Here is a 16,915-nt window from a genome sequence, read left to right as displayed (position 1 = left end):
CTTATTTGGACAGAGTGGTAATCTCGTTTTTCTGTTTGTTTCCAGGTAAGTGTCTTTGTGTGCTGTGGGAGTTGAGAGTACGAGGGTAAGGCACGGTAAGACATGGCAGAGCATGGCAGAGCATGGCAAGTGAGAGAGAGAGAGAGAGAGAGAGAGAGAGAGAGAGAGAGCGAGAGCGAGAGCGAGAGCGAGAGCGAGAGCGAGAGCGAGAGCGAGAGCGAGAGCGAGAGCGAGAGCGCGAGAGCGCGAGAGCGCGAGAGCGAGAGAGCGAGAGAGCGAGAGAGCGAGAGAGCGAGAGAGCGAGAGAGCGAGAGAGCGAGAGAGCGAGAGAGCGAGAGAGCGAGAGCGGGGGGAGGGGAAGGAGAGGTAGAGGGGGTGAACGCGTGAGGAGATAGAGCAGGTGTTGTCGTGTTGTCGTTAGGGCGAGTGGCCGAAACCGCTGCCATAAGGGTGGCTCGCGGATGCTCCGTCTGTGGGCTCCCCCGACGCATCGGTCCGGAATGTGCTGGCTAGTTTCTGGTAACAAAATTAGTCGAGTGATGGGGAAGTTCGTAGGGCTTACGTGCGGAGTCCAACAAGGGCCCGACTCCTCTGCCTCGGGCCCGTGGGTAGGCGCTCACCTGCACGCACCTGTCCTCATCGCCTGACTCACGATGCTCATGGTGATTGACCTGTTGGTCGCGCTGTTCGGCCGCCTCCTGTGAGTGTGCTAAATCCCAGATTTGCTCGTCGACGTCCCCGCGCCGAGAATGATTCGCCTCTCACTTTCCGGGCCCGCCGCGCTTGGAGTCATCCTTGCAGACACACGCATGCGCAAGCAAACACGCACCTGCACTTAAGTCTACACGAACATCAAAACGCCCGCCTTGAATAGGACACGCAAGGGAGACGTATGACACATGCAAAGAGCTTGGTAATTAGATGAATATTTTATGAAAGTAAGTTGAATTTCTGCGCTGAAAGTTAGTGTAAAAAACTCTTTTCGGCTGCATTGATTTTGCAGTTCAACCCGCTCTAGAATAAACACCACCGGAAGACAGCGTGATCATGCAGTGCTTGTGAGTGTCTAAGCCGTCCTAAATGATAGCGAAGAAGAAAATTAGAAAAGGGTACTTCTTCCTTGTGAACCAGAGGTTTGGCAGTCTCAGGGAGGAGGAGGAGGAGGAGGACGAGAAGAAGAAGGAGGAGGCCACGAATTCAGATTGAGGAGGTGTTGGCCAGGAGCGCCGCCCTCTCGCAGGAACCACGCCCCCGATACACGACCGCCCCGGAGCTGCGTGCCGTCTACAGCCCAACCAAAGGATGGCGAACGCAGAATCCAAAGGCGCTCAAATATAGGTGCAGCTTGAGCGCCGCGTTGCCTCATGCAGCATGCGGTGCTCTGGCTCCAGCATGGGTCGTGTGATGTGCAATTGTGCAGCGAAGCACGATGCAGTGCCGTGCCAGGCTGAGTATCCGGCCGCCAGCTCGTCGTGGCTGCGTACTGCCTATTGACTCGGCGTCGTCCAGGGATTCGTTGACCCGAATTACGGCTGGGAGGCCCGGCGCAGAGGGAGCCATAGCAGGAAGGACTCGGGATTTATGGCAGGTCTTGACTAATGGCACTCGAGGGACCTTTGTGTTTTTATTGCCATTGTTGCTGCCATGACGCTGATCTACGTGAACTCGTCTTGTATTCTAAGCAAACACTGTCGAAGGTGGCATTCATGAATTTATTTACATTTTTCGTGTTATTTTCCGTTGGTGGTCTTGCTTTTGATGCAATTTAATTCGGTTCCTAATTTGAATGTGACGGGAAAGTTGATTAGTTATTCTGTCCAAGGCTTGTTAAACAACCCTGTTTCCGGGACATTACACGCCTGAGCATTTCATATTTAGTTTTTCTGGGCGCACCTGTGTGTGCTGGGCGTGCCTTGGGCGCCGCCTGCAGGGGGTCGCCCCGCCCCGCTAACAAACCTACGGTTGCCATGGTTTCTTCTCGCTCGCTCAACCTCTAACTACACGCTGCCCATACTTTTTGCCCGGCGCTTCCGGCTCTCAGTGATCCACTGAGCGTCCTTGGACACACAAGTCACGCAGCGGCCTCTTGAAGGCAGGGCCCCCCCCCCCCTCTCTCTCTCTCTCTCTCTCTCTCTCTCTCTCTCTCTCTCTCTCTCTCTCTCTATCTCTCTCTCTCTCTCTCTCTCTCTCTCTCTCTCTCTCTCTCTCTCTCTCTCGTCAAATCTTTGAGTTTGCGCTCCTCTGTCCTTCAGCGTTTCCCGTCGAGCCTCGGGTCCTTCCATCTGCAAACTCCTGCCCCCGTATCTGTCTCACGAAAGTGCTTCACTTCGGCATGTTTACTCGGCCTTTCCTCCGACGAGCTCTGCGCACACTGCTCGCCTCACCGCTGGTACAATTTCCTTCCTAGTAGGGTTAATTTAGCAGTCGATTTTCATTTCCCGAAGTGCTAAGGAAAGAGACGACTGTGATTTCGATATGCTCTCCGGAAGTTGAAGATACCGGTGTGGTGTTTCGCAGTCGGGCTCATTTGTCATCGCCGGGAATTTAAAAAATGCGAGTGGATTCTGCAGTTTGGGTGAACGAATTGAATTTTCTTACGGGGTGTGGATACCATTGTGGATGGAATGCTGTGGCGTTTGAATCCCCGTTACGTGGGAGTTTGATTGTGTGGGAAAGAGAGCCAGAGTCGGTCAGATAGGTAAAGGAATGCCTTGAACGCTCACCAACTAGAACTGATGGGTTAATTTCGTTATTGGCTTTTGGTTATTTCGAATTGGTCGCGTGGCAGGTAGTCTGTGTATTATAAGATATCATCAATACTCATCATGGCAATCTGTGTTAACAGTGCACATCTTCGTCGACACACATAGAACAAGTGATGAGATATTAAACATTCATCACTCGTGTTCGATCAGCGTGTACACAAAAGTTCCTTTAATTCCGTGGTCATGTATGACATTTTTCTTCCTTTGCTGGAGAACCAGAACCGAAATAAAAACATTGATATCGATCTTTTTTTTTTCCTGTGTTCTGCATAATGTATAAGCATGAATAACAAGGATATGCTTCCCCGATTTTCTCTTTATGTATGCATTCCTTCGCCCTTTCACACAGCTTGTCCATACATCTTTTCATCCCATGTCTCTCTCTAAACCATTGTTCCGTGGTTCGTATTCCGCTCCGTTCCACGTTCCAAACATTCCTCGTCCCGTTCTATACTCCGTGTTTCTTCCGCGTGCGTTCTTAGTGCGTGCGTTTTCTCGTGTTTATGACTCTTGTCTCCAGTAGATTATTATTCTAGGCCGACCTTGAGGGTGGCAAGTCTGCGAGACGCTGTGTATGTGTGTGTGTGTGTGTGTGTCCCCGGAAGTACGTCCTTGTGGTGTGATGTAGTGTCGCGTGTGTGAGAAGGATGGGGAGGAGGGAGAGGGAGAGAGAGGGGAGAAAAAAAGGGGTAAGTCAATGGTGAAATTAAATAAGGAAGGAGAGAGGAAGAGTGAAATGAAGAAAGGGAATTGAGAGGAAGGAAGAAATAGACGAAGGATATATATATATATATATATATATATATATAGAGAGAGAGAGAGAGAGAGAGAGAGAGAGAGAGAGAGAGAGAGAGAGAGAGAGAGAGAGAGAGAGAGAGAGAGAAAGGGGGAGGAGCTGGCGTGGAAGGAGGCTTCAATGTGTCGCTGTCAGAAGAGTTCCGAAAGAAACCCAACTCGGTAATGTGAAAGTGACCCTCTGCGTCTGACCCGCCATTACCATCCTCGCGAACTGAACAGAGGAAGAAGGAAAGAAAGCAAGAAGAAAGGCCTTTCTCTCCGTCCTCCTCGGCCGTCACGTGGCGATTCCTCTGCCTCGTGGACGCAATCCGGGCGAAATTAAGCAAAGGACCTTCGTCGCCATCACTGGTGGATGTTCATAGCACCCCCGTGGGCAGCTTAGGGGGGCGTGGGGGACTTAGTAGGGGGGTCTGGAGAGGTTCATGGCGACTGTAGAACCTTCCTGTGTTACCAGGTGGCTGAGAGCCTCACCTGCGTAACCAGGTGGGTGTCATTACTGAACCCCCCTCCCTCCCCCTCTCCTCTTTCCGTTCACCCATACGGCGGTACCTGGTGGGGAAAAGGGGGACATGATGACAGCGCTGTGTTACACGGGTACCTGGGTGTTTCCCGCACTTTGCCCAGTAATTGACCCTCCCCCCTCCCCCAGCCTCCCCCACCGACCCTGCGGTGCTGTGGTGCCGCGCGTGCTTGCGTTCGTGTGCGTTTGAATGAGTGCTTGGGCGTATGAGTGTGGGGTAGGTTGTAATTATCGATATTAAGAAAGAGGGGAGGATTAGCGACCGAGGAGGAGGGGAGCAGAGGTTTGGGGGAGAGGAAGGGGAGGGATGAGGAGGCGAGGTGAGGGGAGGGTTAGGGGGAGAGGGCATGCGAGGACTGGGAGGGGAGGGAGGCGAGGTGAAGGTTTGGAGGAGAGGGGGAGGCGAGGGTTAGGAGGAGAGAGGGGGAAAGGATTGGGAGGAGAGAGAGGGAGACGAGGCGAGGGTTAGGAGGAGAGGCATGGTTGGGAGGGTCAGGAGAGAGGGATGAGAGAGGAGGCAAGAGTAAAGAGGAGAAAGAGTGACGATGAGAATGTGAGCTGATAGAGTTAGCAAGAGAGGGGAGGGATGGAGAGAAAGACAAATTGGGAGAGCAAGGAGAAAAGAAGGAGAATGATGCAAAGAGAGATTGAAGGAGGAAGAGCCGGAGTCGGAGGGATGTTGGCGTACGGTTTTGTCACACGACACCGGAGATGGTAATCAGTCGTAAAGACGGTGCCGTGTTGCATCTGTTATAGCGGGGTTGTGCAGCGCCTCAAATATAATTACTTTTCCATCCAAAGCGAGGAAGTGGCCCTTGAGGAGGGTGGCATTTTTATGGTTCGCTTCCCTCTTCGCCGGACCTTAGTCTTAGCATTGTAGTTTTGTGTTTAGAAATCGAGTTTTTACCGAAGGTTTGTCATATCGCAACTAATTATTTGTGATGTTTTGTGGTGATAATGGTTTGAAAGCGTCTTGGAATTAACTGAAAAGCGAAAACAAAAAAGACTAAGCGTGACTGCAAATATCCGACGTCCTGCCGCTGTGGTATGTGGTATATACCAAGTGAAAGTGATATGCTTGTGGGCAAAACTTGATGTACTCACCATTTGGCCAGTAATCCCGTGCTGATCCGTGCCGTTGCTGTGGACGAGTAAATGCGGATATGCTGTCGTAGCAACAGCTGATCGAAAGGGGTTCAGATTATCGCCATCTAACACGAGTGTTTTTGTTAGCTGCTTTTGCTCCAAATATCAAAGGTTGTGAGTCTGGCGTTTAACACGAGTAAAAAACCTTCGCCTCAGGACCAGTACAATACATGGACCTGACAAATACACAGCACAAGTGTTGTCGTTCATAAACCTGATACTGTGTATGCGATCAGGTGTCGCGGTTCATTGTGAAACCTGCCCTTTGCGGCGAGCCCCAGGATCCCCATCGCGGAGGATTAGTACACATATCCTCTCAGGGACGCCACTGATACTCACGAGCGTGGGCGGAGGACATCGCAGGACTGATGGGCTGACACAGGATCGCATTTGAGCAAAATCTGAAGACAAGTCGGCGTTGTCCTTGTCTCAAGGGATTGAGAAAGGGCTAGCATGGGCTGCGCGTAGCCCTATTTTGATCACGTTACGGGGCTGGGATACCCAAGCCGATTCACCCGCCACAAACCGGTAGAAGGTACCCTTCACAGGCCTGTTGAAGGGCACTCTGGCTTCCTCCCATTCTCACGAAGGGCGCTTCGGCTTGATCGCGAGGCTTACTCCTAGAATATCCAACATTCTTTTTTTCGGTCCGCTTCGTGGCCCTCTCGCCACTTATCTCATCAGTTCACCCGACCATTAATTTTTTTGTCTTTCCTTTTCTCTACTTCCAACCAACCACTCCTCAGCTTCGCCACCTCGCTTTCCTGATATCCCAACACACGCGCATTTGTTATCATCAACAGCTGGGCGCTCCCTTCCCTAGCCCCATACCCCCCTCTCCCTCTCTCTAGCCCCTAGCCCCTGTCTCTAGCTCCTCTCCCCCTCCCCCCCTCCCCCGCCCTCATCCCTTCTCGAGCCCCTACCGCCTATACCCCATGATCTACTTTTTTAGGAAGAAATATATGTTGAGTCTTGGCTTCGGCTGCCAAGGTGCCATTAATTTTTATCAAAATATATCATGGATCCGGCCGGCGGGTTTTTGAAGCGATCGACCGGACGGCGCGCGGCTCTCGGGGAAGACACACACGGGGAGAAGAACGGGGGACGTGAAGCGCATGGGGATAAGGGTGGGAATGGTGATAGCTGAAGATGTGAAAACAGTGCTAAGTAAACAGAGGCCGGCAGACAGACAAAGATAGTGATAGAGATAGAGCCAGACAAATACAAAGATATAGATAGAGCCAAAGACAGTGGTACAGATAGAGCCAGGCAAAGACGGAGGTACAGATAGAGCCAGGCAAAGACGGAGGCACAGATAGAGCCAGGTAAAGACGGAGGCACAGATAGAGCCAGGTAAAGACGGAGGCACAGATAGAGCCAGGCAAAGACGGAGGCACAGATAGAGCCAGGCAAAGACGGAGGCACAGATAGAGCCAGGCAAAGACGGAGGCACAGATAGAGCCAGGCAAAGACGGAGGCACAGATAGAGCCAGGCAAAGACGGAGGCACAGATAGAGCCAGGCAAAGACGGAGGCACAGATAGAGCCAAGCAAAGACGGAAGTACAGATAGCCAGACAAAGACGGAGGCACAGATAGAGCCAAGCAAAGACGGAGGCACAGATAGAGCCAGGCAAAGACGGAGGCACAGATAGAGCCAAGCAAAGACGGAGGCACAGATAGAGCCAGGCAAAGACGGAGGCACAGATAGAGCCAGGCAAAGACGGAGGCACAGATAGAGCCAGGCAAAGACGGAGGCACAGATAGAGCCAGGCAAAGACGGAGGCACAGATAGAGCCAGGCAAAGACGGAGGCACAGATAGAGCCAGGCAAAGACGGAGGCACAGATAGAGCCAGGCAAAGACGGAGGCACAGATAGAGCCAAGCAAAGACGGAGGCACAGATAGAGCCAGACAAAGACGGAGGCACAGATAGAGCCAGGCAAAGACGGAGGCACAGATAGAGCCAGGCAAAGACGGAGGCACAGATAGAGCCAGGCAAAGACGGAGGCACAGATAGAGCCAGGCAAAGACGGAGGCACAGATAGAGCCAGGCAAAGACGGAGGCACAGATAGAGCCAGGCAAAGACGGAGGCACAGATAGAGCCAGGCAAAGACGGAGGCACAGATAGAGCCAGGCAAAGACGGAGGCACAGATAGAGCCAGGCAAAGACGGAGGCACAGATAGAGCCAGGCAAAGACGGAGGCACAGATAGAGCCAGGCAAAGACGGAGGCACAGATAGAGCCAGGCAAAGACGGAGGCACAGATAGAGCCAGGCAAAGACGGAGGCACAGATAGAGCCAGGCAAAGACGGAGGCACAGATAGAGCCAGGCAAAGACGGAGGCACAGATAGAGCCAGGCAAAGACGGAGGCACAGATAGAGCCAGGCAAAGACGGAGGCACAGATAGAGCCAGGCAAAGACGGAGGCACAGATAGAGCCAGGCAAAGACGGAGGCACAGATAGAGCCAGGCAAAGACGGAGGCACAGATAGAGCCAGGCAAAGACGGAGGCACAGATAGAGCCAGGCAAAGACGGAGGCACAGATAGAGCCAGGCAAAGACGGAGGCACAGATAGAGCCAGGCAAAGACGGAGGCACAGATAGAGCCAGGCAAAGACGGAGGCACAGATAGAGCCAGGCAAAGACGGAGGCACAGATAGAGCCAGGCAAAGACGGAGGCACAGATAGAGCCAGGCAAAGACGGAGGCACAGATAGAGCCAGGCAAAGACGGAGGCACAGATAGAGCCAGGCAAAGACGGAGGCACAGATAGAGCCAGGCAAAGACGGAGGCACAGATAGAGCCAGGCAAAGACGGAGGCACAGATAGAGCCAGGCAAAGACGGAGGCACAGATAGAGCCAGGCAAAGACGGAGGCACAGATAGAGCCAGGCAAAGACGGAGGCACAGATAGAGCCAGGCAAAGACGGAGGCACAGATAGAGCCAGGCAAAGACGGAGGCACAGATAGAGCCAGGCAAAGACGGAGGCACAGATAGAGCCAGGCAAAGACGGAGGCACAGATAGAGCCAGGCAAAGACGGAGGCACAGATAGAGCCAGGCAAAGACGGAGGCACAGATAGAGCCAGGCAAAGACGGAGGCACAGATAGAGCCAGGCAAAGACGGAGGCACAGATAGAGCCAAGCAAAGACGGAGGCACAGATAGAGCCAGACAAAGACGGAGGCACAGATAGAGCCAAGCAAAGACGGAGGCACAGATAGAGCCAGACAAAGACGGAGGCACAGATAGAGCCAGGCAAAGACGGAGGCACAGATAGAGCCAAGCAAAGACGGAGGCACAGATAGAGCCAGGCAAAGACGGAGGCACAGATAGAGCCAGGCAAAGACGGAGGCACAGATAGAGCCAGGCAAAGACGGAGGCACAGATAGAGCCAAGCAAAGACGGAGGCACAGATAGAGCCAGGCAAAGACGGAGGCACAGATAGAGCCAGGCAAAGACGGAGGCACAGATAGAGCCAGGCAAAGACGGAGGCACAGATAGAGCCAGGCAAAGACGGAGGCACAGATAGAGCCAGGCAAAGACGGAGGCACAGATAGAGCCAGGCAAAGACGGAGGCACAGATAGAGCCAGGCAAAGACGGAGGCACAGATAGAGCCAAGCAAAGACGGAGGCACAGATAGAGCCAGGCAAAGACGGAGGCACAGATAGAGCCAGGCAAAGACGGAGGCACAGATAGAGCCAGGCAAAGACGGAGGTGCAGATAGAGCCAGACATAGAAACATACAAAGACAGACAGAGATAGAGATAGAGGCAGACAGACAGAGACAGGAAGAGATAAAGACAGGCAGACAAAGATAAAGACAGCTAGACAGAGACAGACAGAGATAGAGACAGCGAGGCAGAGAAGGGGTTATTGATTTTTTCGGGGGGGGGGGGGGGGGGGGTTTGTGGAAATTCTTGTTGTCAAGGATATTGTGGTGCCTTTTTACGTTGCTTGGGATAAAAGCGAGCGACGTGTCTGTTTTTTTCCGAGTTGATTCATTGCGCCACGTTCTTGTTTTATTTCATTTAGTTATTGTATAGAATACTGGACACTTTATTACTAATCTGCTCGCTAATTTGCTCTTCAGCGCCATCGTCAGTGTCACTTTTGTTGTGCGCTTCCATACTTATTCGTCCTTGTAGCGCGGGGCTGGTGTTGTGTGCCTCTGTGTCTGTTGCTAAGTCTCTTTACAGGAGACGTAAGATTATAATGAACCATGATACGCTTTTCTCTCGGACAATTTTGTTCCAAATGCGCCTGACGGAAAATCCATTTATGAACAACTTAGGACAAAATATGTAAATGTAAATGAGGATACTGGCATCAACGCTGTCACTTAATCTGATGAGTTGAGTTTCACAACAAGTCTCAACGTTTGTTTATTTGCCAGCCACCGTGGGAAAGTAAGATGGTTCTCAAGGAGTGGTTATGCCATGTTGGTGGCGCTGGAGACGGTAGGGTTCAGGAGAACGAGGAGGGAAATGAGGAGGAGAATGAAAATTAATGTGGGAACTCTTCTATTTGAGAGAGAAACCGGTGCAGTGCGTGTGAATCGTAAAGGCAAAAGACTTACAGGCAAGACACGGAGGAGATCAGACTTGAAGCTGTGGATAAACCTAGACAGAATCCTAATAAGACCAAAAAAAAGACGGATAGATTGCAGACAGGAGTAGCATAGACAGAAAAACAAACCAAGACTAAAACGAGACTGCCTGTGTTAAACGCAGACATAAGGACTGCAGACGTTGTAGCCATAGAGACAGACACAAAGAGGGCAAGGTATTGATACACTTTATATTAGAACATTGCACGCACCCGACTGTTGAATTCTCCGGGCCCACACGAAATTCCAAGGACATTTAAGTCTACACTTAAAAGCGCCTCTCGTTTTTTAAGTGGTGAGTAAAACGACGAAATAAAATGTAGTTTCTTGTAGTCTCTTGTAGCATTGTTTTTAGTTAACGCAGTGCATGAGGTATATGGCCCTAACACACGAAAAACTTCTAGCAGAAAGGTTAGAGTTTTTGTTGCTGTTGTTTTCCCTTGAAATTGACTATGGGCGTTGGGCGATCGTTTATTTTGCAAAACTAGTTCAATCCGATCGACCATGCAGCGAAGGGCAGGCCTCCGAGGTGGGTGTTGTGTAGGAGTGGGAGAGCGAAGTGACGGTAGCGTGTGCTGGGGCGTGTCCTGGGCTGGCGGCTGGCATGCGGCGGCGATGGCTCTCTGTGCTCGGCCAGGTGCACCTTGTGTAGGTGGGCCAGGTTCGATACCAAATCTGCGGCTACCTGTCCTGCAAGGGGAGCGGAAGAGTGGCTCCCCTCCGTATACTGCCAAAGGTGCCCAATGGGGAGGTCGTGCCAGTGCTAATATTTTGTAGGAGTTTTTTTTTGTTTGTTTTTTTGCGCTGTTGCCGGTTCATCTTAACGCGAGGAACGAACTTGCGATTCCAGGGGAGTTAGGCATCCAGTGCCAGTTTGTGATGTGTTCTTTGTTAAGCCTTTGCCAAGTGTGTTAAAAATTGGTTGTCTGGCGATGGCGGTTAAAGCAGGTGGAATATTGGTTCAGGCAATTAGCCAGCATAGTACAGTCAAAGGAGGAGCATTAATTCCAGTCCTTATCGGCGTGTCACTGAGGTGATGAGGTCGTTCTATCTTACTTGCTTCCATTTTTTTTGTATACACTTCCAGTATTCAATTAGAATTTAAACCGCTTCGCAACTCTAGTATGTTTTGGTCTTCGCTCCAGAACCTCTTCAGTATTGTGTATTTATGGTAATGATCGTTGCTTCGCCGGCATCCAAGTTCCTGAGTAACCTCAGGCATTTCCGTGTAAATGAAGTCCGCGTCACTTCATTTTACACACATTAGCTGTTCAAATTTGACAGCCATTATGGCGGCAGGATGACGCGGCCAGGTGTATAGAACTCGGAGCCAGCCCAGGTGGTCAGTTTATTGGTGCAGTGTGTGGCCCGCCTGGCGTGGGTCGGCTGATATCTGGGACAAGGTGAGCCACTGTGGTGCGGCTGAGGGGGGGCGTGGGGTATGTGTAGGGGGGTAAGGGCAGGGACGAGATGCTTGCTTGCTTGTACACTTCTTCCTTGCCTTGTCGCATTTTTTTACATAATTGTTATGTCCCCTGTCTGGAGCCATGGGTCACTGTCCTCGAGCTTAAGCAAACACGCCGTGTGCAACATTAACTGCCACATGTTGCGCACGGGCAAATTACTCACTTTGTGGCGTCTTGACTCCACGGGAGTAATGACGAAGGGTCCAGACCAGGCCTTCTGGAGGAGGAGCCGGAGGCGCCGCCAGAAGACTAAGCCACGAAAGCCCTGCCGTGCCCCGCCCGCTCCTCTCCCTCTCGGCCGCCCGCTCGGCATTCTTGCTGACCGCACAAATCCGAATATCGAAAGTGCAGGCCGGCCCGGCGCCGTCGCCACGTGTTTATTGGTATCGCTGGGGGCAGGGTGGCGGGCGCGTTCCGTAGTGGCGCGCGCATCCCAGCCGACCGTGAGCCACGCTGGCCACATTCTTCGTTCCTCTTGCATTTCCCGCCGGAAGGACATTGAGTACTCGGCCACCTTTGTTGATGCGGCGTGTCAGGGTTCAGGGCAAGGCTGCGGGGTCCCAGCAAGTGACGCCGCATTAATAACGCTGAAGTGGTTTATGCCCGGGGCGAGAGCAGTCGTTGTGAGAAGCGGACCCGAATCACAGCATCCAAGATCGAGTGCAGCGGCAGGAGTTGCCAGAGGGGGCTTGTGTGGTTCTGACAGTGGTCAGGCCAATAGAATCGTGAGTTCGTCGAGTCGACGCGGCGATCGAAAACGGGGCCATGATTGCAATAGTACGGACGACTGTGCTTTAGTGTGGCGGTTGTGACCGTAGATACAGTCAGAGTTGTACTTGATGAGAATTGCATTTCGGTGCTGGGCAATGATTCTGACGATGAAAAGCAGATCGCTTATTAAGCCGCAGATTGCTGTTGCGCCGTCATGCCACCGATTGTAGCTGTTCTTATGACATTATAGAAAGTAACCCCTCTCAGGTATCATTCGTCTCTCTTTGACAGCGGGTAATGTAACGGCATTCTCCCATTAAACATTTTTTTGTCGACGTCATTAAAATAATAACTGTTTATCTAGACTCACTCTATAGTATTTAATACAAGCATAGGATTGATTTATCGCTATTCATGTCAAATGGCAATAAATAGCAATATGAGTTTAGGGTTTAGAGATATATCTAACTTCAACATAAATTTGCCTTATCAGCAACAGCTTATGAATGATGCATTGATTGTTGTGATTGCAAAATATCAAGCTGTCTATAATGATTGACAACGGTAGGGGGATACTGATAAGCCAAGAGTAGTTATATAAATGAGATTTATTTATTTTGTGTATTTTAACCTTCTCTCTCTCTCTCTTTCCAGGTACGTATCAAACGCCATGGTGAAGAATCGGTGAGCTTTTGTAGGTGACAGGACGACGCCGTCTGTTATTGTAGGGTCAGAGGTCGTCACACTTCTGCGCTCGTATGGGGAGTGTGTCGTTGGGTTGCGTGCGTATGTCCGCATGCATGCGCGCGTTTAAGTACGCACGCACGCGCAATTGTATATTCCCGTGTACACGTTTAAGCATTTAATTTTTGTATTCGTACCTTAACCCATTAAAAAATGACACGTCCTCTCCAGTTATCATTGACTGTATTCGATTTAATTCAATACATTTGTTATCTATTATTTTGAAAATATTCCTCAAGTATGTCTTATCTGAAAATATACATTGATTAGGAGATAAAAACTCTCGAAGGCGCCGATTTCGCAATGGCAGAGGGATATGCAGATTCTCCGTGGCGGCTCATACGTTGCAAATAAAACCCACCCACACTCCCCGATGCCGCCCCGCCCATCTTGCCTTCCTCATTGCTCCGGTATGCAAGACACGCTTTTGCTTGTCAGTCTGAGGCCTTGGAAACAGAGAATGTAGATGGGGATTTTTTACGAATAGTTTGGTTGGACTTCGAGGTTTGTCTTAGATTTGGAAATTCTCTCTCTCTCTCTCTCTCTCTCTCTCTCTCTCTCTCTCTCTCTCTCTCTCTCTCTCTCTCTCTCTCTCTCTCTCTCTCTCTCTCTCTCTCTCTCTCTCTCCCTCTCCCTCTCCCTCTCCCTCTCCCTCTCCCCCTCACCCACTTCCTCTCCCTCCCTCCCTCTCCTCCTCCCTCCCCCTCCCCCTCTCCCCCCCTCTCCCCCCTCTCCCCCCCCTCTCCCCCTCTCTCTCTCTCTCTCTCTCTCTCTCTCTCTCTCTCTCTCTCTCTCTCTCTCTCTCTCTCTCTCTCTCTCTCTCTCTCTCTCTCTCTCTCTCTCTCTCTGCGCCAGGTGTTCTTTAAGTTTCGTTTGGTTTGGGCATGGGAGGTGTGCGATACAGACAACAAATATTGAGAATGGCGATGATATCTGCATTAATTAACCTAATGATAATGGTAGTAGTAATGATGATGGTGACGATGATAACAGTAATAATAATGGTAAATGATGATTATAACAATAGTAATGGTAATAGTCGCATTAGTTATGATGATAATACTGATAATGAAGGATGGTGATGAGAATTGACAATTATAATAACACAAAGGATTTATGAATGTTTTGCATTGCCAGAGTGTTATGATAATTAACATATTTCACACACTCAACGAAGTTAGATATATCCTGTGCTTCTAGAACAGTTTTTTATCCAAACCCGGTGTGGTTATGAAGGACCATAAACTTTCGGCAAAAGTAAAGGGAGTGAGCTCTCGCGTGTACATGAATGTACGCGGTTTGAAATAGGAATGGATTTAGGTGGGCGGGCGACAGGGGACTATGCGCAGGCTGGATTTGCGACAAATGGGGTAAATGTGGAAATGGAAAAGAGCGCAGAAAGAGCCGCGAAAAGTGTTTTGCTATGATAGAGGCAGAGGGGGGAGGGGAAGTGACATGGAGGGAGTGTGTGGAGGAAGGTTATTTATATATTTATTTGTGTAGGGGGAAGGGGGAAGGGCGTGTGTAGAGTATGTGCGTGTCGAAGCAGCGATGTGTGCGTCGGAGTGCGTGACCTAGCCTCATTATGTATGTATTCCCGCGTGTGAAACAAACTTTGTTCCGTCTAGCCCGGGTGAGTGTGTGCCCGACCTCGCCTGTGATAAAAGTTCATGCTCATAAAAGCGATATATGTATAATCCGGGAGACCTTTCATTAAGATGTGCATTAGCGCTATCTGAGAAAGAGTAAGACAGGCCGATAGTGATATGTCAGTGCTATCGATATCGATCTCCTCGATCAATCGTGGCGATGTGGCGGTAGTAATTTGGAATCGATGGACGAGCGGTCATTTTTCTCCAGACGGGCCGATACATCATTGATAACGCTTCGATCTGTTGCAGGGTCGGTAGAAATGCATTTAGGGAAGACGTGTATTTTTTTTCTCTCTCTCTCTCCAGGTATCTCCAAAAACATTGCTGTACGTCCGTAACTCTCCCCAAGTTTAGCACAAGTTTAGCACAAGGCTTGGCATGTGTGTTGTGCGGGAACAGGGATGTGGGTAGGGGTATGGGGTGGGAGGGAGGGGAGCGGATGTACCGAGCTGGACCACATGTTGAGTGATGTTAACGGGAGGGGGATGGGGGGAAGAGGGGGTTGTTCCGCCAAGTGGAACGGGGAATCGACATGGCGGCGACGATGGTGCGCGAGATTCGACTTGGCGATTTCGAGCAGGAGAGTGAAAGGTTTGGGGGGGGGGTCTTTCGAGGAGCACGTTAAGCGCTTGTCCTCGTGCCCCAAAAGAGCACGCCTACGCCTAGGGCTCATTGCCAGAAGTACTATTTCGATCTCTAAGGGTCACGTAAAGCCACTTCGCGTTAAGTAATGCAGCGTAGTCTTCACACACCGAAAGGTATTCCAATCACTTCTGAAAAATTCGGGAAGTCTGTTGAATAAGTGGACCGTAGAGTATATATGAATGGCAGTATATATGAATTATTTATTACAAAGTGGCTACACCAACAGAACAAACCAACTTTCCATATTTCCGAAAAAAAATACTTAGTTATAACGCGTTTTTCTCGGCCTTTGTTACATTACCTTTACCGTTATTTCCGCACCTCCCGAGGACATACACTTTCATACATAAGTAATCTTGTATTGACGCAGCTCCTATGGAATAGGATCGAATTCATTAATATTAATTATATAACTTGGTTGACGTCAGCGGGGAAAGTCATTTGGGTTGTATGAAAACATTTTTTAAAAGGAATTGTTTGTTTGTGGTTTCCGTCTGAATGAATTCCCGCAGTGCATATAATAAATTATGAATGTCATGGCATGACTTAGCCAGCAAATGGAACGAAATGAATTTGTCGATTTTTGCTTATGCACTAGTCCTCTCCTTTATCATTATTCCCTTTCAGTTTTATTTGAAGGAAGGATTGGAAATAGACGGATGAGTGAACGAATCCGCTGTTATTGGCTTTCCAATCTAGTTTTACATCCCTGGGGCTCTGATTAGATTTTTTCTATTTAGATTTTTTTATCCTATCCTCTGTCATAAAACGGACGTACGCCGCCATTCGTCTCCTAAATGGGATATAATCTATAGAGCCACGCCAGTCAAAACGCGTCTTGTATGATCGTTTCTGTAGCGTCCGTCCAGAAAATTTGGCCGTAGGTAAAGTGCGTTTGTGTGTGTGTTTGTGAGGTGTTCGGCGGCGAGCGGTAGTGGGTCATTATAGGAGGTAATGATAGGTCCAAATTAGTGTGCCTTGCTCGCGCCGCGGAAGGCTGAGGGGGAGGGGGAACGGGGAGGGGGCGGGCCGGGACATCCGGTTCTCAGCACCGTGTCCTGTCCGTCTTCCTGTTCTCTTCTGCCCGAGACAGGAGCCGCAGTCCTCAGTCTTCCCCGCCAAGGCACACGGGACGTAGCGAGTCGTAGTCGCGAGGGCCGCCAGCGTTCTAGTGTCGGCCAGTGTTAGACTCTCGGGTGCTTGCAGAACACTTTTCATTATAATTCGAGTGTGTCAAGAATCCGAAATGGTAATCAGGAGGAAAATCGAGGTATCTTGTGTTGTTGTGTTTTCGTTTTGGTGTAGTGTTATTGTGGAGTTCAACCAGAGGTGTTCCTCTTGTCGTGGGTTCTTGAAAGGAGCGGAAATGCGCGTCGTCCATCATGCTTACTCTGGCTTTCGCGGCTTTAAGCATCCTGTCGCATTCTTGTTACACGCGTGGCTTTTAAATCTAATTGTGTAAAGGATCCGCCGGACGCACTTATCCAGCTGTAAACCGGAATCTAGCGCGTCCGACAGGTTTTGTCGAGTCCCGAACTACGTCACGTGTTTCCCGAGTTCGCCTGGCCATGAGCTGTCAGAATTCAGTTTGGTTCACGCAGGAAGGTACGGGAAGGCGGTGTGTGCTGCGGGCTGAACGAGGGCAGCCGAGCGTATCCCGGGACGAGGAGGCATTGCGGAACTGATGGAGGAAAATGACAGTTTTAATAATATCGCGGCGGAACACCTTCCTGGCCATGAGAACCGCCCGACCTTCCTGTCTCGTCTGTTCCAGACTTGCTTTGCGCTTCTTCGTTTTTGTCGCCGTATTTAGTGTTGACATTTTCTCTTGCAAGTTCCGGTTCCCGCGTGTAATTTTTGG

At 50.3% G+C, this 16,915-nt stretch overlaps 1 protein-coding gene across 25 annotated transcripts in view; it reads left to right on the top strand.

Moving 5' to 3' along the window:
* LOC113819830 (RNA binding protein fox-1 homolog 1-like) overlaps positions 1 to 16,915 on the top strand; it is a 724,543-nt gene that overhangs the window by 673,074 nt on the left and 34,554 nt on the right. Inside the window, exon 1 of one of the 25 annotated variants that reach the window (XM_027372026.2) lies at positions 16,193 to 16,324. The exons of the other annotated variants lie outside the window; for them this stretch is intronic. Within the exon in view, the coding sequence (XP_027227827.1) occupies positions 16,301 to 16,324 (24 nt within the window). The 5' untranslated portion in view covers positions 16,193 to 16,300. Of the gene's footprint in view, positions 1 to 16,192; positions 16,325 to 16,915 lie in introns of those variants that run through there. 25 annotated transcript variants of the gene reach the window in all.

Source organism: Penaeus vannamei, chromosome 22 (assembly GCF_042767895.1).
Source record: "Penaeus vannamei isolate JL-2024 chromosome 22, ASM4276789v1, whole genome shotgun sequence".
Lineage (NCBI taxonomy): Eukaryota > Metazoa > Arthropoda > Malacostraca > Decapoda > Penaeidae > Penaeus > Penaeus vannamei.
Note: the sequence above shows the minus strand (reverse complement) of the source record. Positions and strands in the feature narration are given on the sequence as shown.